This window comes from Mytilus trossulus, chromosome 12 (genome assembly GCF_036588685.1).
Source record: "Mytilus trossulus isolate FHL-02 chromosome 12, PNRI_Mtr1.1.1.hap1, whole genome shotgun sequence".
Classification (NCBI taxonomy): domain Eukaryota; kingdom Metazoa; phylum Mollusca; class Bivalvia; order Mytilida; family Mytilidae; genus Mytilus; species Mytilus trossulus.
In genome coordinates this window covers 9,835,649-9,856,423 of record NC_086384.1, presented here as the reverse complement: position 1 = coordinate 9,856,423, position 20,775 = coordinate 9,835,649, and the positions used below count along the sequence as shown (strand labels likewise).

The window sequence follows — 20,775 nt, the reverse complement described above, 5'->3', positions numbered from 1 at the left end:
ACATTTGAGCTGATAGACAAAACAACCTTTAGCCTATTAGAAGACATGTTATATTATTATAAGTATTATAATTTGAAAACCATTGGTAGAATGGTTAACAAGTTATTGAACGAAAACGACAAAACGAGCTATTTTCCAATATATCAGGAAAAATAACTCCTGAATGGTAAAAATGAAAATCGTCAATATCGAACTTGACCTCAATTTTGTCATTAATATTAACACCAAAATTTAAAAAAAGGTTATACGGTTCTTAAACTATTGCACAGAAACAATCAGCAGCAGCCCGTCCGCCATTCTTCGCCAATTTAATAACTGTTGGAAAACCCAGTTAATAATCTTTAATTTGTTTAATCGCTGGAAAATATCTAAAAATAATTTGGTTAATAAAATTCTAAGAAGTAATTTATTGTATTCTTCAACATTGTTAAGAGTGTGGTACAATGAGTTATGTATATATTTTTTTAATTATGATTATAAAAGTACTGCAACTTATTTTAATATTGTACCCTGTTAACGAAAGCATATTTTGTTTCGTGTATTATAATATATATAAGACTCGGGAATGCGATGAGTACGCATAATGCTATAGTCAAAGTAAAGAGCGATGGCCTTCGCCGAAATGCGATGCGAAATGCGATGCACCTGACTAGTTTAAAATTTGCAGGTGTCCTATATTATGAGATTTTTTTATAAAGTTTATATAAATACCAGACATTCAATGTTTTCTGCAGTTGAAGTAAAAAAACATAAGTGATCTATCTTATTTTGATTCATCAACATTATTTAATATGTAATTATGAAAAAAATACAATTAACTTTAATTTAGAATAAAAGAAAACAAATGATATGGCCCACACCTAACTTAATAAAAAGTAAAATCGAGAATGCAATTGGGAATGCGTCAGAGACAACTACCATACCAAAGGGCAGACAATTGGTGATGATTTTATCTAAGTAAATAGAAGAGTTACTAAATCACATGTAGCATGTAAACAATTGAAAAAGAGCAGTGTTAAAAGAGAAGATATGGCGCTAAGATGAAAAAACTATTGGAACCGTATTGACCAATTTGTTCAATGAAATAAATGTTCTACTTCAAAGTTTTCATCCCTATGTATAGTACTTTGTCACCCTCAAATCATTACCTTTGTTCACTGTCTCGTTGTATTTTTTTTTATCTTCTCAAAATTTGCATGTGTTTTCTTTTAACCCTTTTGATATGTTTTTTGTTTATTTCCCCAGTAATATTATTCAATCTGATTACAAACGGAAGCAACTTTAATGTCTACAATATACAAAACTTCGGATAAACAAAGCACTTGATGTTGTTTGCAGTTAAATTGAGTTAAATAAAAGAAGAAGGAAAAACAGAAACACGACAAAAGTTTCAACAAAATCATGGTTTTACTTATTTCTCTTGCGAAACAAAGGAGATGTGATATGATTGCCAGTTCAAGAAGTAACAATTGTAGGCTTCAAATACGTTGCCAAATTTGTACTGTGCAACGGTTTTGGTATGATTCATTTCACTAATTACTATCCAATGGCATTCATGTTAGAAATTGCTTTTGATACATTGAATGTTAGAGACAAAAAAATAAACAATTCATCACATACTCCTACATTCTGGTCATGTGACAAATTTCAAAAGAAAAGCTAAGTATATACATAGTATTTACATTTGATCAATGTGACGCTTTATTTTACCACAACAACGAAGGCGGGGGAAAGATCTCGCGCCAATAAAACATAAAACGTGATCCAACGATATCCAATAACAAAGTGAAGTGGAACAGAAGCTAATAGTCGCACAGGGAACCAGCAGCAAGCTAATTAAGCTTAATTAAGGAGACAAAAGACGCTTTGGCTATAAAATTTATTGTTAAAGGAAAGGTGCTTATGGATAAGACTTTAACACTAAATATGGATATGAAGTTATATTTTATAACTTGTGTATACCTGATTCTTTTTATTGACAGTTTTGCTGCAAATACCTTTAGTAATCAGCAGGTAAATACATTTATTTCTAATTTCTACAAATATTTGTTTTGTTAAAATTTGCTGCTAATTACATTTTTCGTTTCTATAAACTTTAAGAAATGTTTCTAGAGAATGGATATCTTTGTATACGATATAAAATGATCTGTTCAAAAAAACATTTTGTTTTATAATAAATCGAAAAAAATCTTGATATATCTGCCACCAATTGGAAATGCAGTAATCATAAAGCTAATAAAGATGCTATTCAATTTCAAAGCCACAGCCATATGCTCTTAATTTGTTGTGTAGCTTTTTTTATGAACTTAGGTCGTAAAGAAAGTGTATTCAGTATAGAAAACCTTAAAATGTAAGAAAAAGAACATAACCCATAATTTTTAAAAGTGTTATTTTTCAGTTTGTTATTCTGTTCAACGCTTAAATTATTTTGAATTGCAACTGATTGAAATGAAGCGTACATTTGAAATCCATCTTTTTTACAAGTACATGTATGTCACCATTCGAAATATATTAAATACTCTTTACGATTTACAGCTTGATTTATGGCTGACCTTGTTCTATATTTCCCCAAAAATGAAGATTTTGATCTCTAGTGTCGCCACATGTTGCATTTGAATGCCTAATTTTCACCCTTACATTTAAAAATAATGCATGCTCATTTATATCTTGCTACTAATAGTATTAGTGTTTCTTTATTAATGAAAATGTTATTAATATACTTAATCCATAGATTTCATAGTGTTAGAATGCTTTTTATGGTAACTTAATTCACTTGCTTGATTATTGGGTCAGAAGATAAATATAATTATGTTGATACCTGTAAATTCAGGAAGTAAAGAAGAATTAAAAAAAGACGTTTATAAAACAAAAAGTTGAACCTCACACGTTTTTTTTTTTTTTTATCATGATCAACACATAGGCATCGTTCAGTCTATTGTTATGATACTCTACTGAACTTCCGAGCGTCACTGATGAGACTTTTGCAGACGAAACGCGCGTCTGGGGGTAAATATAAAATTTCAATCCTGGTATCTATGATGAGTTTATTTACAACCACTGGGTCGATGTCACTGCTGGTGGAGATTTATTTCCCGGAGGGTATCACCAGCCCAGTAGTTAGCGCTTCTGTGTTGACTTGAGTTATCATCGATATGTTAATAATTATAAATTAACTGTTAACAAAATTTTGATTTTTTGAAAGACTAAGGCTTTTCTACCCCAGGAACAGATTACCTTAGCTGTATTTGGCAAAACTATTAGGAATGTTTTGTCCTCATTGCGCTTCAACTTCGTACTTTATTTGGCCTTTTAACATTTTTTGATTCGAGCGTCACTGCTGAGTCTTTTGAAGACGAAACGCGCGTCTGGCGTAAATATAAAATGTCAATCCTGGTATCTATGATGAGTTTATTTACTAGTATAGAAAAAGATTTCAGTCTTTTTCTCTATCGCAGTGTCAAATGTTTCACTTTTTCGTTTCAAATTGTTTTTGTTGTTGCAAAATTGTATCTGTCTTCACGTTTTCTTAAGTTACTGTATGAGACCTTCTCTACAGTAAAGGCTCCAATATAAAAAAAATAGGACGATATTGATTTATAAAATCAGGTTTAGTCTTAGTGTTTGCGTTAAGTAGCTGCAATCCGGGTTATTAATCTATGCCTAACGTGTCTAAGTATTTATACCTAGTTTTAAGATTTTTGGGTTTGAGGGTTGCGATGATTGCTGATCAAGAAACCCGATTTGAAAACACAAAACTTATTAAATGTTGTTTTCCTTTCGAAATATTAAAGCAGTTCAAATAGTAATTTATTCATGATTACTTTTCTAGACTCGCCGCAGTTCTCAACTTGAAATACTGAAAAGACACATGTTTATTCGCCAAACAAATGTATGTTGTCCTCTAGACGTTTTTCTGATTTTTTTGTGATTTGGATAGCTGTTTTATTGACGAAAACCCCATGTCTTGTTTTATTTATAAATATAAATGAAAAAAGATAAAACGACAAAATAACAATAAACAGCCACTTATTGGAAGTTAATAAAGTCTTTCAAAAAACCGGACAGTTAAGAAGATGACAACATTTCATTAGATTGAAACTATCACTTGCTTTTTCAAATTCTTCTTCGAAAAACTCCTACAAAAATCAATACATGCCGTTATAACCGTTTTGCAGATCATGAAATTTCAAAACATAGTTTTGCAAAAAAGATCGGAGAAATTTTGTATATAACAGATTTTCCATAATCTCCCAAATATGCCCTAAAATATGTCTGCGATTAGTTTTATTCCTTCTCCACAGTTTGATAGTTTCTAAGTTAGGAATAAGGCATTTGTTATCTAATAGTTAGTTTCTATGTATGTTACATTGTCGTTTGCTCTTTGTTGCACGTTAGTGTTTTGTTGTTTCGTTGTTTTTCTCTTATATTTGATGTGTTCGCCTCGGTTTTAGCTTGAAACCTTGATTTGTTTTTTCTCAATCGATTTAGGATTTTTTAATAGCGGTATACTCATGTTGCCTTTATTTACGTAGTTTTGACAAAGATTTCACCCACTCAATTGTAATTATAAATTTAACTTCTCAACCTTATAGTCTATAAGCTTTAATGTATAATTCCAAGGTTTTTATGCGCTGAAATCTTACCCAAGCTCATTGAAAGTTATTTGTGTATTAAGAACCCACCTGCTCGGCATTAAGGACACTGTAATGACCTCTATATCGATATATTTGTTTAGTATGTGTTGTATGATTGCAGTGTCATTAAAGGTTTCCTACATTTTTATTCATTTCTCAATATTGTTATACAATAACAGATCTATGCTAGTGTTTTCATCTTTGAAACGTGAACATAAAGTGAACATCAATTATACTCTTTATTGATAGATCAGAAAACATGATAATAAGGTAATTGATTCTTGGAACATGGTTCAATCAAATATATTTGGTGTTACTATGTTCTTAAATTAGTTAATGTTAGATTTGTTCGCTAATTTGTGATTGTAAAAAGGAAAACACATTTAAGTAAACCTGCATACCTCGAATTTTACACAATTCTCTAAAGTAATGGTTCGAGGAACACTGTCTTTGAAATATCAGTCGTACATTTTCACTGAAGCCAGTGACATAAACTTGTAGTCAGCAGAAATAAAAATGTTAGCGTTATTAGAACACGTAATTTGAGTTAAAGGTAATTCATTGGGGCTTGCATTTATACTGATGTTACCACGGGTTGGCCCTTCGTGTTTAACATTTTACCTCGAGTAATAGCGTAAAATGCTTATATTCTTACGTCATCGTTCAATGACGTCGCGTAGCTCATTCATAGACGAATGAGTATGATTGAAACAGCGAAAAATAATATATTCATATTTTACAACGGGTATGTACTCAAAGCATCTAAAGAACGTTATATTATAATTGAGTTTTTTTATTCCTTCAGCTCAGGAGTGAGTATCTATCATCCAGTTGATACGGTATTCAAGAGCTTGTGGTTTTTATATGATGTCCTTGCATTGAAAAAAGGACTTTACCAGTTTGAGGTTGTAAAATGCATTCACCAAATCAGGAATATGACAATTGTTACCAATTTCATTGAAAGTTTTAATTATAAATGTTTGATTTTGTGAGTTTTTATGGATTTTTCCCTTTATTGAATTGAATACTAGTTCAGTTATTTTGTTAATACCCTTTTGCTAATAAGAAAGCTATTCCACAAAGTGTTCCAAGTGGTAAAGCTGAAATAATTCATTTGAAAGATTTAAAGACGCAATCCCGAGTTGGTTGGCCGTTATTAAAAATCTGTGTCGCACGTAACTGCAGATATGTTATATGTTCCAATTGTCGTAACAACAATTCCGTCATATTTCCTCAATTTTAAAATCACAAATTTTTAATAACCATCACGTTTGAATGGTTTTACTACACTAGTAATCTTTTCTGGAATTACCTTCATCAAGAACGCTCAAAGCCGAGTATTTCATGATACTTTTTACCTAGTTAGTCTGTTTGTCGTACATCAACGGTAACGTGTAAACACTTAAGCTTATTCAATCCGACTTTTATGGTCAGGTCAAGTTTTTAATTTTAAAGCCAAGTCACACGAGAAACGCTTTTGGAAAAAAATGTCTCATAGGAAATATATTTTAGTTGTCAGTGTTTCCATAAACAATGACCGCAACAACTTCACGCAAGGGAATTTAAGAATTGTGACTAGTCTTGCGTTCGCGTCAAAACCTATCAAAACAAATGTTGGTTTATGACTTTGTTTACCGTAGAATGGACAGATAACGTGTTTATTTTTCCTTTCTCTCTTTAGAATAACTGTCTATGTTCTGACCGAGTGATGTGTTACTTGTGCTATTTGTTATTGTGGTAGACATCACACTTGAAGATCGTCCAAGAAAATGTGTATAGCCATAAAGACGTCTCTAAAATATTTCTCACTGCTGCTTATACAAACCTCGAATCTATAATGGGATTTTGACCGGCAGTCAAATGTGATTGATGTACAGTGTAACATGCCTAATCCGACACCTGATTATTCCAACACCCTGCTTTAACCGACATACCTTCTAATCCCAAAATATACCTACCATTGCAGAAAAAACCCTCAATATTCCAATTCTCTGCTTAATCCGACATTTTATTCGGGTCCCCTATTGTGTCATATGAGGCAAGTTACACTGCACTAGTATGTATATTCAGTTTTGTCTTACGATACCAAAAATGCAAACAATCAAAACGTATTTTTATTGATAATCATTCTTAATGTAAAAGCCATGCCATTCTAGTATTCTTTTGCATTCAAGTCTTAAAAGGTTGTATTGGAAAGGGTCATTACCTGTCAAATTCATTATAAACGATTTGATTCAAATTCTCATTTTTTACTTATAAAGTGATGTAAATATCCATATTAAAAGATAAAGCAATGTATGTGCTCAATATGTTATGTATCCGGGTGCGGGAATTTCTCGCTTTATTGAAGACCTGTTGGTGACCTTTTGCTGTTGTTTCTTTATTTGGTCGGGTTGTTGTCTCTTTGACACATTCCCCGTTTCCATTCTCAATTTTATCAGCATTTTGTGTGTACATGTATTCAGACACGGCGACATCTAATTTACTCTTGATATGCCATTCAAAGACTACATAAGGTCATATAACTCGTTATTAACAGCTACATTTATGTACCAGCACGTGAGATATCGAAATGACGAATTTCTAAGTCTATTTTTTACTAAGTCTAGTACACTTGTTCATCATAGATGGACAAGAAAACGTAAATCATCGTTTAATCTGTATATTTTTTTTAACGTGTTTCAATTCTGTTAACAAAACTGACTGTTTATATCGAGTATTTCTTAATTTCACTTAAAGTTTTCAAACATTAAAATCTAATTTGGAGATCATTGTACAACATTGTGTTTAAGTCGGAAGTGTGAAGTACTATTTTTGATTGATTTGAAGTATTCGATACGATTAACTGTTTAACGTATAAAAAATAACGTCATAACTCAACAATACGAGTAGTCAACGGGATGGGTAATGATTGAAAATGATGACACATTAAATGTATGACGAGATTAAGTTATTAACAAGATTGCAAAAATTGGGCCACAGGCATTTTGATTGCTTATCGAGCAAGTTGTTTTAAATTAAAACTAATAAAGGATTAAAGGTACCAATGACCGCAGAGAAAATCATGATGCGAACAAACAGCCTTTACGTTCTAACGTTCAATCATTTTTGCCATGAAAAGAACTCTCAGTAATTTAACTAATCAAGTTAAAATGGATAACACAGACTTCTAAAGAACAACAATCAAAGCATTGATGTTACAACACATCATTTCCCGACAATCCAATTATTCCATATTTTATAGAATGTTTTATGTGTTTATAATGCTACAAATTACCCAGATTGAGACTGGCATCTTAAGTTGCTGGCCTCTACTTTATAACTAATTTATTTATATTCATAGCACATTGATTATAACAGAATGATCAATCTGTAATCAAAGAATTACTATACGATCATAAATACTATAAAACAACCTTAGTTATTACGGAATCATATTTATTGGGCTGCAACTGTTATGATATTAATCTTATTGATAATGTAAAATTATATATTTCAAGTCTGCAATTTTAAAAAGTAACATCAGTAGTTGAAGAAAATGTACATTACATTGTAAAATATTAATGCAAATTGATTTCTATCAACATCCATGAGAAATTATAAATTTACTACACAAAAAAAAGTAGTAAACGTCATTTAGACAATATCCAAAAGTCAATATAACCAATGACATTTACGGGTCATTAAAGTCTTTTACAACAGACTATATAATATATCACACTTTTAGTCGTTTTGAGTTTTAATGAAAGTAGTAAATTAATTAGAAAAAAACTATCTAAATATCTGTCGTCAACATTGAATACCATAAACAACAGAAACATTTGAGTCATAGCATAGATTCATAATTGTTCCAGGGCGTATATCCTGACCTTTATGAGGAGTTACGTTACTATTTTGTAGCCTTATTTCACAATTTGTTTAAGCGGTTTTTTTTCCTTTTTAAATAAACTTGAGCAAGTCGAGGACCACCTTCAGGTTCGGCAGTTTCTCGCTTCGTTGAGGACCTATAGGTGACCTTCGGTGGTTGTCTCGTCGTTGGTCGGGTTGTTGTCTTTTGACACGCTCCCCATTTCCATTCTCATTTTCAACTTGCGAAAAGCTATCACAATTATCGTCTTGCCTTAATATAGATGCATGTCATACAGTCAATTTGATTTTTCTTGTAACCTATACAAAAGACTTTAAGCTAGATTCTCTTCTTCAGATTTTGAGACATTGTGTTATTAGCAAAAAGAAAAACAAATGGTCAGTTATAGTTGGTTATATGTTGGGAATATTTCTCTTTAACAGAATACATAAAGATTGTCTAGGTTGACTCGCATGGACTTGATATACAAAAGACCACAATTGAAACCGTTCAGTGACACATGCATCGTTGATTGAGCTACATGAAATTCAAAGAAACGTTATTGAGTGTGGTAATGACAATTAAGTGTGTTTTAAACTTGACAATTATCCATAATATGGTCATTTTCATGAATGTCTTGTTACAACACTTTGAATTTTTTGAAAAACTACGGAATAGATTACCTTAGCCGTATTACGCACAACTTTTTGGCATTTTGGGTCCTCATTGCTCTTCAACTTTGTACTTGTTTGGCTTTATATTTATTTTGATGTGAGCGCCACTGATGATTCTTAAGTATACGAAACGTGTGTATGGCGAAAGTAATTATAATTCTGGTACCTTTGACTATTAGGCTTGTACGGTAAAGTTCGAACTCAGTCGATTCTTTTATGGTTCTGTTCAGTATTCTTTAAAGACAGATTTGTATCAATTAACTGAAATAGATATAGTTTTCCCATTATTTCCACAAAATGTACTTAGTCCATTCTATGTTCGTAGTGTCGACGCATCGTCGTTTTCAACAAAACTGTTCGGCGTGTACAATCTGTTTGTAGCCTTTATTTGACTATTCAAATCATAGATGGTGGAAAATACACAGTTGTTTAATTACCAATTCATTTATAAAAGCATGCATTGACTAAATATATAATTACAGTTGATAAATTGCTATGAAATAAACGGAGTAATCAACTAGTATTATACGTGTTTCATCACCATGCTTACTATGAATGTTTTAGTTCTGATCAGTATGCAGTTAATGCACAAATAATCGCAAGATTTTCTGGCGGGCAAATGCCTCATTATATTTCCCTAAGTTGTCAATTAAAGATGAATAGTGCAATTTGATTTACGATGTATGAACAGCAACACGAACGCTGCGTCAACCCTCTAACAATATTCCAATATTCTTACAATTGTTCCAGTTAGTTGTTTATAAAGAAATAGGTCTGTTGCCTTATCAGACTGTATTTTCATAAATGTAAAAAAAGTAGTTGTAAACACGAGATATTTGCGCTATCTACTCACGTCTATTGAAAATTGATTTGCTTTGCATATTTTTTCTGACAGTGTTCGCCTAACAATATACCTTTGACGCAACTTTACTTAACATTTAGAAAAATCTAACATTTACTTAAAGGTAAAGACAGTAGTCTTTTAAGCTAATACGAACCCAAAGATAGTTTTATTATAGGTATAATTATATTTAACTTATGTCCACATAAATTCTGAAATTTCTCCTTAATTTGAAAACGTCTATTAGTTGTCCGGGGTTGAGTAAGGAACTAATTTGATTCACAACAGGATGAACACCAACAAACAGACAGGTATGATGCAAGAAAGAATTATGTGTTTACATGGAAATATAAAAGTGCAAAATCTAAAAAAAGACTCTAACAGACAACTTCCTTATGTTTTGTTTAAATATAAGCACATTTAATCCCGACCTTGCACTTGGCGATACCATATCAAACTCGACGAATGGTAGAACTGTTCAAACATGTATATCAAACATTTCACATATAGACAATAATTTAAAACATCAATAAAACAGATTGCTAATGGTATTTGCATGTACGTAATGTATCACAGAACCTTGTTAGGAATTATGCTTTTGAAACTTGATTTTAAGATGACCCTATAGAAATGCCACCTATTGAGCATTTACCCTTCGTGTTGCCTCTATTCTGCGCTATTTTATAGCTGAATGTGTTTGACTCTTTGCGACTTTTTACTCAACTATATCGCATACAACTTTTTATTTGCTTTTTGAGTGCCACTGATTAGCTTACTAATCTTAATGTATAATTGATTTCGTTTGTTAGTATTTCTATAATACTTCACTGATTGCTGGTCACATTTGACTGTCTATTAACAGATGCTCGTCACATGCACGTGATCTGTGGAGTTTAGACATCGAGTGTGATAGTGTTACCTGATGTTTGCAGCATGCCCTTTTTAGTCTGCTTTGCATGAATGTATGTGATTTAATCTGAAAGCCGGCTACAGAGCTTATCAGAGCTCATGCTATGATTTGTTCTAATGTACTATACATAGCAGCCGCCTATTAAAGTAAAGTTTACTTACTTCTTCATTTTTAATAACAAAAGAATCGAGATGATAAACACATTTAATAATCATACAGTAACTAGAATTTAATAAAAACATTGAAAACTTTTTTAACATCTGCTATAACCTTGTAAGAACGTGATGCTCAGTTGTTTTTCGTTTTTCACATTTAATTGTCGGTCTTTCTTTAACCATTGAGTTTTGATCTGTCATCTTCTGTCTTTTACCTTTTATTATTTTCATGCTTTTATAAATGTTTGTGATATTACCTTTAACATGTTGATGTATTATAGACTTATTCTTTATTTCATATACTTTACTATTCTTGTTGATTTTACACTGAAATTTGTTTAAAATCTTTTCTTTGGTGGTGATTTTACACTTGATGAAACGTTAATTTATTTTCTTTCTATCAGTATAAAATACATTGGAAATCTTCTTTATCTTACAAGCATCAACTAAACCCCGTGGACATCTTTATAGCCACATGGCTATTCTATTAACCTCCTTTGACCTCGCATTATATCGATGGCATTCTCCTAATGTGGTGAGTATCCCCACCTCATCTTGATGGCATTCTCCTAATGTGGTGAGTATCCCCACCTCATCTCGATGGCATTCTCCTAATGTGGTGAGTATCCCCACCTCATCTTGATGGCATTCTCCTAATGTGGTGAGTATCCCCACCTCATCTTGATGGCATTCTCCTAATGTGGTGAGTATCCCCACCTCATCTTGATGGCATTCTCCTAATGTGGTGAGTATCCCCACCTCATCTTGATGGCATTCTCCTAATGTGGTGAGTATCCCCACCTCATCTCGATAGCATTCTCCTAATGTGGTGAGTATCCCCACCTCATCTTGATGGCATTCTCCTTATGTGGTGAGTATCCCCACCTCATCTTGATGGCATTCTTCTAATGTGGTGAGTATTCCCACCTCATCTTGATGGCATTCTCCTAATGTGGTGAGTATCCCCATCTCATCATGATGGCATTCTCCTAATGTGGTGAGTATCCCCACCTCATCTCGATGGCATTCTCCTAATGTGGTGAGTATCCCCCTAATACAGCAATATGCAGCATCATCTAACCACAGAGGTATCTTCTTTTTAAAATCGTCCTAACCTCTGGAGTATATTCTTCGTATCTTGATCATCTTCCTAAACGTTAAAACGCCCCCTCACTTCTTAAATATTTCCCCAATACTTTAAACATCCTCACTTCAGAAGCATCCGTCTGTTTTTCTAGTGTATATGTACAATTATTTGTACTCCTATAATTTCCCACAATAAGCTAGACTTTAAATGTTACACACATCGGTCATTTGTCAATGTAATGGAAAGTCAATCTGAGGACAGTAAAATGAATTATATCGCCTCACCAGTTAAATCTAACTGAATTGTATTAAGAAAATCATCGAGTAGATAATAAGACAATATACGTTAATAAGTTACTATTCATTGAATTGTAAACTGTACAATGTAATTATATTTGTTAAATTATCAGTTTTTTTTGTATAACTCCTTTGTTGATACGAAAAGAATAATATATTTCTTGTAGGTTTCTTAACGTCCATTGTAATAACATATCTAGGTTGATAAAATTCCTGCTAACTATCTTTAAACGTCATATAAATCCTTGATCCACAATTGTTATGAACGAGCATTTAGTTTGGTCTCATGAATTCTAGAATATCAGTTGTAACTACATAGTAAACGAGGAGTGACACACCCTAGAGTGATGTTCAAACGCATATGTCGGACATAGACAGACAACGTAAGTACACAAAACACAACATAGAAAACCAAAGAAACAGCAACACGAATCCCTCCAAAATCTGGAGGTGATCCAGGAGCTCCGCAGTATAGTTGATTAAAAGAAGTGTTTTTAAATACTACAAAAAGGGAATTGTATCCGACTGTCATACAGATGAGAGGTGAAGCTAGCTATAAAAAGGTTTAATCAATAAAATGCTTATACATGCATCAAGTCAGGAATATGACAATTGTTGTCCATTCGTTTGATATTGCAATTTGATTAGGGACTTTATGGTTTGTATTTTCATCTGAGTTTGGTACTTTTATAATTTACTTTCTACTACATATAATTAATGACGAAAATGTGTTTGTGACCATAATTTGTTTCAGTTAAATCGTCTAATGATTATGGAACAGCGATATACTACTGTTGCATTTTTTAAATACTTATATAAACAGCTTTAATAGTACGAAACTATCTTTATGGCTGCATACGACCGTAATCAATGTACATGCCTACTCTACAACTTACTGGCTGGCATCATTGATATGGAAAACTATACGTTGTCTATCAATGATGAAGTTTATTCGTCAACAGACAACGGCTGTCGATATTCCTAACATGAAATAGACACAGGCAGTTGGGTTGAACTAGTCTTTTGAGCATTTCAAAAACTTTTAAAATGTGATGAATATGGAACAAATACATGAAAGACAGAGGTTTATGTCGATATGTATTTTACGTCTATTGAATATTCTATTTTTATCATAATTATGACCGTTGTTATATATATGTGTTAAAGCTTTTGATCTTACCATTTGATTATGGACTTTCCGTTTTGAATTTACCATAGAGTTCATTATTTTTTATATTTTTTTAGGATAAGAGTTTCTTAACAAATGTGCGACGTGTTCAATAATTTATGTATATGTGATTGTGTTTCTTACAAATACCATTACCTTATGAATAATATTTAAACTTACAAATATCATTACCTTATACATACTATTTTAACCGAGAAGTGTATTGTCTTTATAAAAAAAGTTACATAAATGTTTTCATAATACAAATACGCAACAATACTATAAATAGATAAATAACCTAACACTCGAGTACTGATTTATTTCTTTTACTATCATATTTTGTCATATGTCAATAAATAATTGTAATTTTGACATTTAGTTTAACACGTTGTTAATTGATTACCATGTTATGTTATTATTATATAATAATGAACCCGTGAGAATACCTTTATCTGTTAACTAAAAGATAATTCTCTTCATACAGAGTTATAATAGTAGTTACTACAGTGTGAGCAAGACAAAATGACGATAAAAATTAATAATAAATAGACATTTGAATCTCATGGTAAACATAATCATTACTTTTTACTCAATAACTTTGTACTTCAATAATAGTCTTTTAAAGATGATAATGTCATGACTGTATCGTATATGTTTCAAATATTGAAATAAGATTCTATTATTCTATGCGGCGCTTTAGTTAATTGAACTCCCTTTAATGCCTTGACGAACTGATAAAAAGGCGGAAAATATGGACTCGGAAATCCTGGCGATCAATACATATACGTTAAACATAAACAAATTTAGGCAAACAAATGTAAATTAAACCAATACATGATTAAGCAAAATTTACAGTATAAAGTTTCGAAGGTTTTCCTTTAGTGTGTGTTGACATTTGTTTTCGGTCTGTTATAACAAAAAGGAAGATTATAAATCCATAAACAACATAGAAATAGTGAATTTGTGATATTTAAGGATCAACTTATTGCTTGTACTTTCAAGGAGGTCTCCTTGTATGTGATCAACACGATAACTGTTTGTTAAACTCTCACAAAAAAGACAAAAAATATAATCAACGACTCATGTAATAAATGTTTTACCCGTTTTTGTTTTTGTTTATTTTACTCAGTTTTTGGTTTTCTATTGTTGTGGTTTTTTATACTCATGTTTTCTTTTGAACGTTTTTTTGTTTTTATGCACTTATGTTTGTCTTTTGAACGTTTTTCTGTTTTTATATACTTATGTTTGTCTGTTGACAGATTTTTGTTTTTATATACTTATGTTTGTCTTTTGAATGTTTTTTTTTTATATATATTATATACATACATTTAAGAGCTGATGGTGACCTTCTAGGGTTGTCTGCTCTATGGTCGCGTTGTTGTCTCTTTGGCACATTCCCCATTTCCATTTTCAATTTTACATGTTTGTCTTTTGAACGGTTTTTGTTTTTATGTACTTATGTTTGTCTTTTGAATGATTTTTGTTTTTCTATGTACTTATGTTTGTCTTTTGAACGGTTTTTGTTTTTATGTACTTATGTTTGTCTTTTGAACGGTTTTTGTTTAGGTTAGTTTACTCAGATGTTGGTTTTATATATTGTGTTTTTATGTAATTATATTTTTCTATTATACAGTTTTTGTTAAGGTTATTACACTCATGTACTTATGTTTGTCTATTGAACGGTTTTTGTTCGTGTTTATTTTACTCAGTTTTTTATTTCTATATTGTGTTTTTATTTACTCATGTTAGTCTTTTGAACATTTTTTGATTTTCTCTTAACATTGACAGTTTGGTTTAGACTAATGAGTTCGAACGTTTCTTTGGTATCTTTTGCGTTTGCCGCTATTTTTACTTTGAAAAACATGAATTGCAATCTATTCACAGTTTATGTAGTTGTAGTTTTAACTATTGATGATAATCGATTTCAACATGCAAGGTTTGATTTTTCCAAATTTGGTATTTATTGCTTCATTTTGTCTGGCGTATAAAATTATAATCCTGGTACTTTTGATAACTATTTACACCACTGGGTCGATGCCACTGCTGGTGGACGTTTTGTCCCCGAGGGTATCACCAGCCCAGTAGTCAGCACTTCGGTGTTGATATGCATATCAACTATATGGTCATTTTTATAAATTTTCTGTGTACAAAACTTTGAATTTTTCGAAAAACTAAGGATTTTCTTACCCCAGGAGTAGATAACCTTAGCCGTATTTGGCACAACTTTTTGGAATTTTGGGTCCTCAATGCTCTTCAACTTTGTATTTGTTTGGCTTTCAAACTATTTTGATCTGAGCGTCACTGATGAGTCTTATGTAGACGAAACGCGCGTCTGGCGTATAAAATTATAATCCTGGTACTTTTGATAACTATTTACACCACTGGGTCGATGCCACTGCTGGTGGACGTTTCGTCCCCGAGGGTATCACCAGCCCAGTAGTCAGCACTTCGGTGTTGACATGCATATCAACTATATGGTCATTTTTATAAATTTTCTGTGTACAAAACTTTGAATTTTTCGAAAAACTAAGGATGTTCTTACCCCAGGAGTAGATAACCTTAGCCGTATTTGGCACAACTTTTTGGAATTTTGGGTCCTCAATGCTCTTCAACTTTGTATTTGTTTGGCTTTCAAACTATTTTGATCTGAGCGTCACTGATGAGTCTTATGTAGACGAAACGCGCGTCTGGCGTTTAAAATTATAATCCTGGTACTTTTGATAACTATTGTAAGGTGGAGTACATATTGAACTTAATTTTATAAACATAAATGTATCATATTATGCACTTGTCCCATTCTTTACGTCGTGTAAAAGACCAAATTATATCATCATAATAAGGAGATATAGTATTGCACCGCTGTTGAAAATGACTGCTGCTAATACTATTCTAAACATTCCAACTGAACCATGTTTAAACAAAATTACATAAGGAATTGGCAATCCTATTTGATATTATAAAAACCATAGTTTTTTAAGTAATTATTGCTCACTTTAGGAAATCACATTAATATCACCATCTATTTTAATTACGACCACTTATGTGTCAATGGCTTATTTCTTTACTTAATTGATTTTACTTGAAAAGAAACATGTTTGTTCAATATTTCAGTCATTCTTGCAGATTTCAACTACATGTGCAACATCCATAAATATATAATGTAAGATCGAGCGCGTTGACTTTGAAATAATGACAAAATTATTCCTTCGAAATGCATAACGTAATTTTCTTTGTTCTCAAAAGTAGAAAAAAAAGATTCAGTTCCTTTGTAATTAGCAGTTACCCTACATTCCTTCTTACATGTACATAGTCTTCAGTATTTAAATAGACTCTGTCTCAGCGTTTGGATAATTTAAATTTAACCATTCAAAATTATGCAAATACATGCATATCACGTTTTATTTCATACAATTTCTTCAGAAACGAGCACTTGTTCACCCTGCCGTGCACATTATAAGGCATTATTTATTTCCTTGTTCGGGTTAATGGCCATCATGTTTGAAGCTGTAATGTAAATTATTCGTTTTATTGTGTGATTTATTCGTTACAACTCTTTAGACTAAAGCAAAAGGAGGGGTTGTACGCATGCACAACAGGTTTCATTCTTATTTTGACTGTGTCAAAGTAAACCGTTAAGACCATGTGTTTTAATTTCTTGTTATACATGTACATTTATTTCGGAAGTGTCCGGTAATTTGGATGATATAGTCTGTTGTGTGATTCCCTTTTGAAATTCCTGTCTCCCTGGTTTAACTTGAACCAACCAATTTTTACTCTTGAAAGGAGTCGTAATCATTACTTCATACCACGCTTATTGCTAAAACAATAGTATATTTTCCCTTACTTTTCAATATATGAGACGGATTGAAAAATAAGATATCAAAACACTCTTATTTTGTCTATGATCGATAGTTACCCCAATGGCACTTAGAACTATTACGGACTTTTTATAAATAGCTCGGTATAGATAGAGAACACGTTACACTAGGTGTTATGTCTGGAAGCTTCAATTGCGAAATTCAATTAAATACTTTGATAAAACTAGTGGTATTACTTGTACATAACACTTACGATAACGTATGGGTCTTTTGAGGTTATATGTCTGAAGCCTGTAAAACATCGTTATACACCTCAATCTATGACAATATGAGTTTTTGTCTGTTAGTGTTTATGACAAATTGCATTTTTTGATTGGTAAGCCAATCCTTTATTTGCAGCAAGCTGTACATCAACTATTCGATTATTTAACATCAGTACGTTTTTGAAAATAGATATAAGAAAATGTTATATGAGTACCAATGAGATAAGAATGAGATAAAGTGTTCATGTTATTCAAGGTCATTAATTCAGTAAATTGGCTTTATCACAGGTTTGGGTTAATTTTTTCATACGACTTTACGGGCGGGGTTCGTGTAGTTAGTCTAATTTTCTATGATGTGTCATGTGTACTTTTTGTTGTCTGTTTACATTTCTCATTTATAGCCTTGGCGTTGTCAGTTTAATTTTGAATATGAGTTTGACTGTTTCTCTAGTATCTTTTGTCCCTCTTTTAGCTCATTGACCTTAATTGAAATCTTAAAACTACGGCCCTACTTCTTTTATGCACTTACATGATACTGAATTAATCATTTAGAAATAGATGAACATTTGAATAGAAAACTCAGACAGTTTAAATTGATCTTGGTTCCTGTAGATGAAGTATCTTGTAGTTGAGAATACCTTTTAGAATTTTGTGGCATTACTCCTGCTGAACTTCGTACTTTATTCAATCTTTTAAATTTAGTCTATTCGAGTATTGTTATCTTTTGGAGAAATGTACGTCTGGCGTAAACTCCAGTAAATTTGTAGTGTTTTTGTTAATACATACACACTGGCTGGTGGACCTTCAGCCCCCGGGGTATCTTTGGCGCAGTAGTCAGTGATTTGGTACTTACATAATTATAATAATCCTTACGAAAATTGTCCGTGTTTGAAATTATAAAGAAACTAATGTTTCAACTCCCTATACTAAGGCAAAGTTGGCCTTAAATGGATTTTACTATTTTATTAGTATGTGTTTTGGTGATATTGTACAGATGACAAAATTAAAGACACTTTAATCTATAGAAAAAAAACGTGTTGCTTTTTTTGTAAACAGTATTTTATGTTAAATAATACAAGTATATTTAATAAACACATTCACAATTAAGATTCAGAAACAAGCATGAAATGTTTATATTAGTCTTGGTTATGTTTGACCTTCTCCCTTTCTAAGAAGACACGGACAAATGCATATCTTGTTTTGTTTATTGAAAGAAATAACAACTACAACATGTACAAAGTGAATAGTTCATTGCATCTCTAATTTCATAATAGCCATCTCTTTTGTTTATCAAATGAATTACAACTTCCACTACCAATTAAAAACGGCAACGCATCTCTTCTTTCATGATATCCTTCTGTCCTGTGTTATAACGGCTATACTTACATCTACAATTGAAACATAACAGTTTCAATCTAATAATAAATTTCTTTCCTGTGTATCAAATGACTAAACATACATCTACAAATGCTCTATCTTTAATTTCAGGATGGACTTCTTTCCTGTGTATCGGATGATGACATTTACGTATGTTACAATACAGAAACAGAGAAATATTACAATATACCCAAAATGAAAATGGACGAACTATTAGAATCATCCGTAGACCAACAGTATAATATACAAGAGGACTTAGATGACAATTATAGCATAGGGGAAAGTCTAAGCAATAACGTGCCAACAACGAAGAGAGCGTATAAACGGCCATCATTTCTAGGATTGAATCGACCATCCATGACACTGTATGATTTATTTGCTAACTATAGACGACAACCACATAGCCGCAGATCATTCACATCATTTCGGAAAAGGCCTTTCGATTCCATATCATACCGAGGACGATTCGGAGGTTTCGGACGAAAACGATGATGAAGAGGCATTCGAAATGACGCAAATAAAATATTTTTTCACTTGCAATGTGTAACACTTTATAATGCCTTTTTCATATTTTGATTTTTTTTTTGAAAGGCGTTTTATATTTTAAGATATATGAACCAACAAGTACTTCAGATTTTAAAACTTCAAATCCTATGCAATAGCAATATTTCTAAAATAACAAATTTAAATACATTGATGTTAATCCATAACTCAAGTATGTCTTAGATCGCGAGTTGTCTCATTATCACTAATACCACATCCGATATACCTTTATATCAATTCCTAAGTAATTTTGAAATTATGTGCATATTGCATAACCACATTAATTGCGAGACATATCATTCATGAACCCCACCCTTGTGAATGTTCTATGTATGAGACCTTTTGGACCTTCAAGGCCAGCCATACATACAGATTAAAGACTTTTGATTTATCAGTATAATCAACACAAATTGTAGTATTAGCACTGAAATAAACCCATATGTTTCCTGAAAGCGAGACTTCAATTTAATGATTTCATTAATATTAAAAAATAAAACTTTTTTCCACATTGAATATTTTTGATTTATACTGATCAAGAAGTAGAATCGAAAACATTTTAAGAACGGTTAACTTGAATTGATTAAAGACTTCACTAGGATGGCAAAAAGGAGTGACTTGTTTTTATTGAAAACTATTACAATAGAACCAGAACGAGAACATTATAGACGTGAATAGTTAACTTTAGTCCACACGAAAACTGAATTCCAATATCCTTCTACAATTTTGGGAATAGTTTGGCTTTTCATATGTTTGCATAGAAAACAAAAACGAATCAGAGAAAGGACTAAGAAGTCAGAAGTGTTAGTAATAAATCATCCTTATGTCATTGCACATATATATGTACATTGGAAAGTCCCTTATCAAATAACAAAAAAATGACAACTCAAACACAGCAAACAAGTGGATAACAACTGATATTCCAGACTTGTCAATGTCAATTGGACATGATTTGATACTATATATGCCCTTGATTTTTTACTAGATAACATTTTTGTTCGCTTTGGTGATGCCGTATATCGTCAGGTTATCGAAATTCCAATGGGGACTAACTGTGCACCACTTATTGTGGACCTGTTTTTGTATTGCTTTGAGTTACAATTTATGACAAAAATAAGCAAAGACCCATCAAAGCAACATCTGATAAACAAATTTAATAATACTT

The 20,775-nt window shown here is 31.9% G+C and overlaps 1 protein-coding gene across 1 annotated transcript; it reads left to right on the top strand.

Moving 5' to 3' along the window:
* Positions 1 to 1,705: 1,705 nt before the first annotated feature.
* Positions 1,706 to 19,583, top strand: LOC134693420 (uncharacterized). The gene is made up of 2 exons (XM_063554234.1): positions 1,706 to 2,013; positions 19,182 to 19,583. The coding sequence occupies exons 1-2, from the start codon at positions 1,903 to 1,905 to the stop codon at positions 19,560 to 19,562; spliced, it is 492 nt and encodes a 163-aa protein (XP_063410304.1). The 5' UTR covers positions 1,706 to 1,902; the 3' UTR covers positions 19,563 to 19,583.
* The last annotated feature ends 1,192 nt before the right edge of the window (positions 19,584 to 20,775 follow it).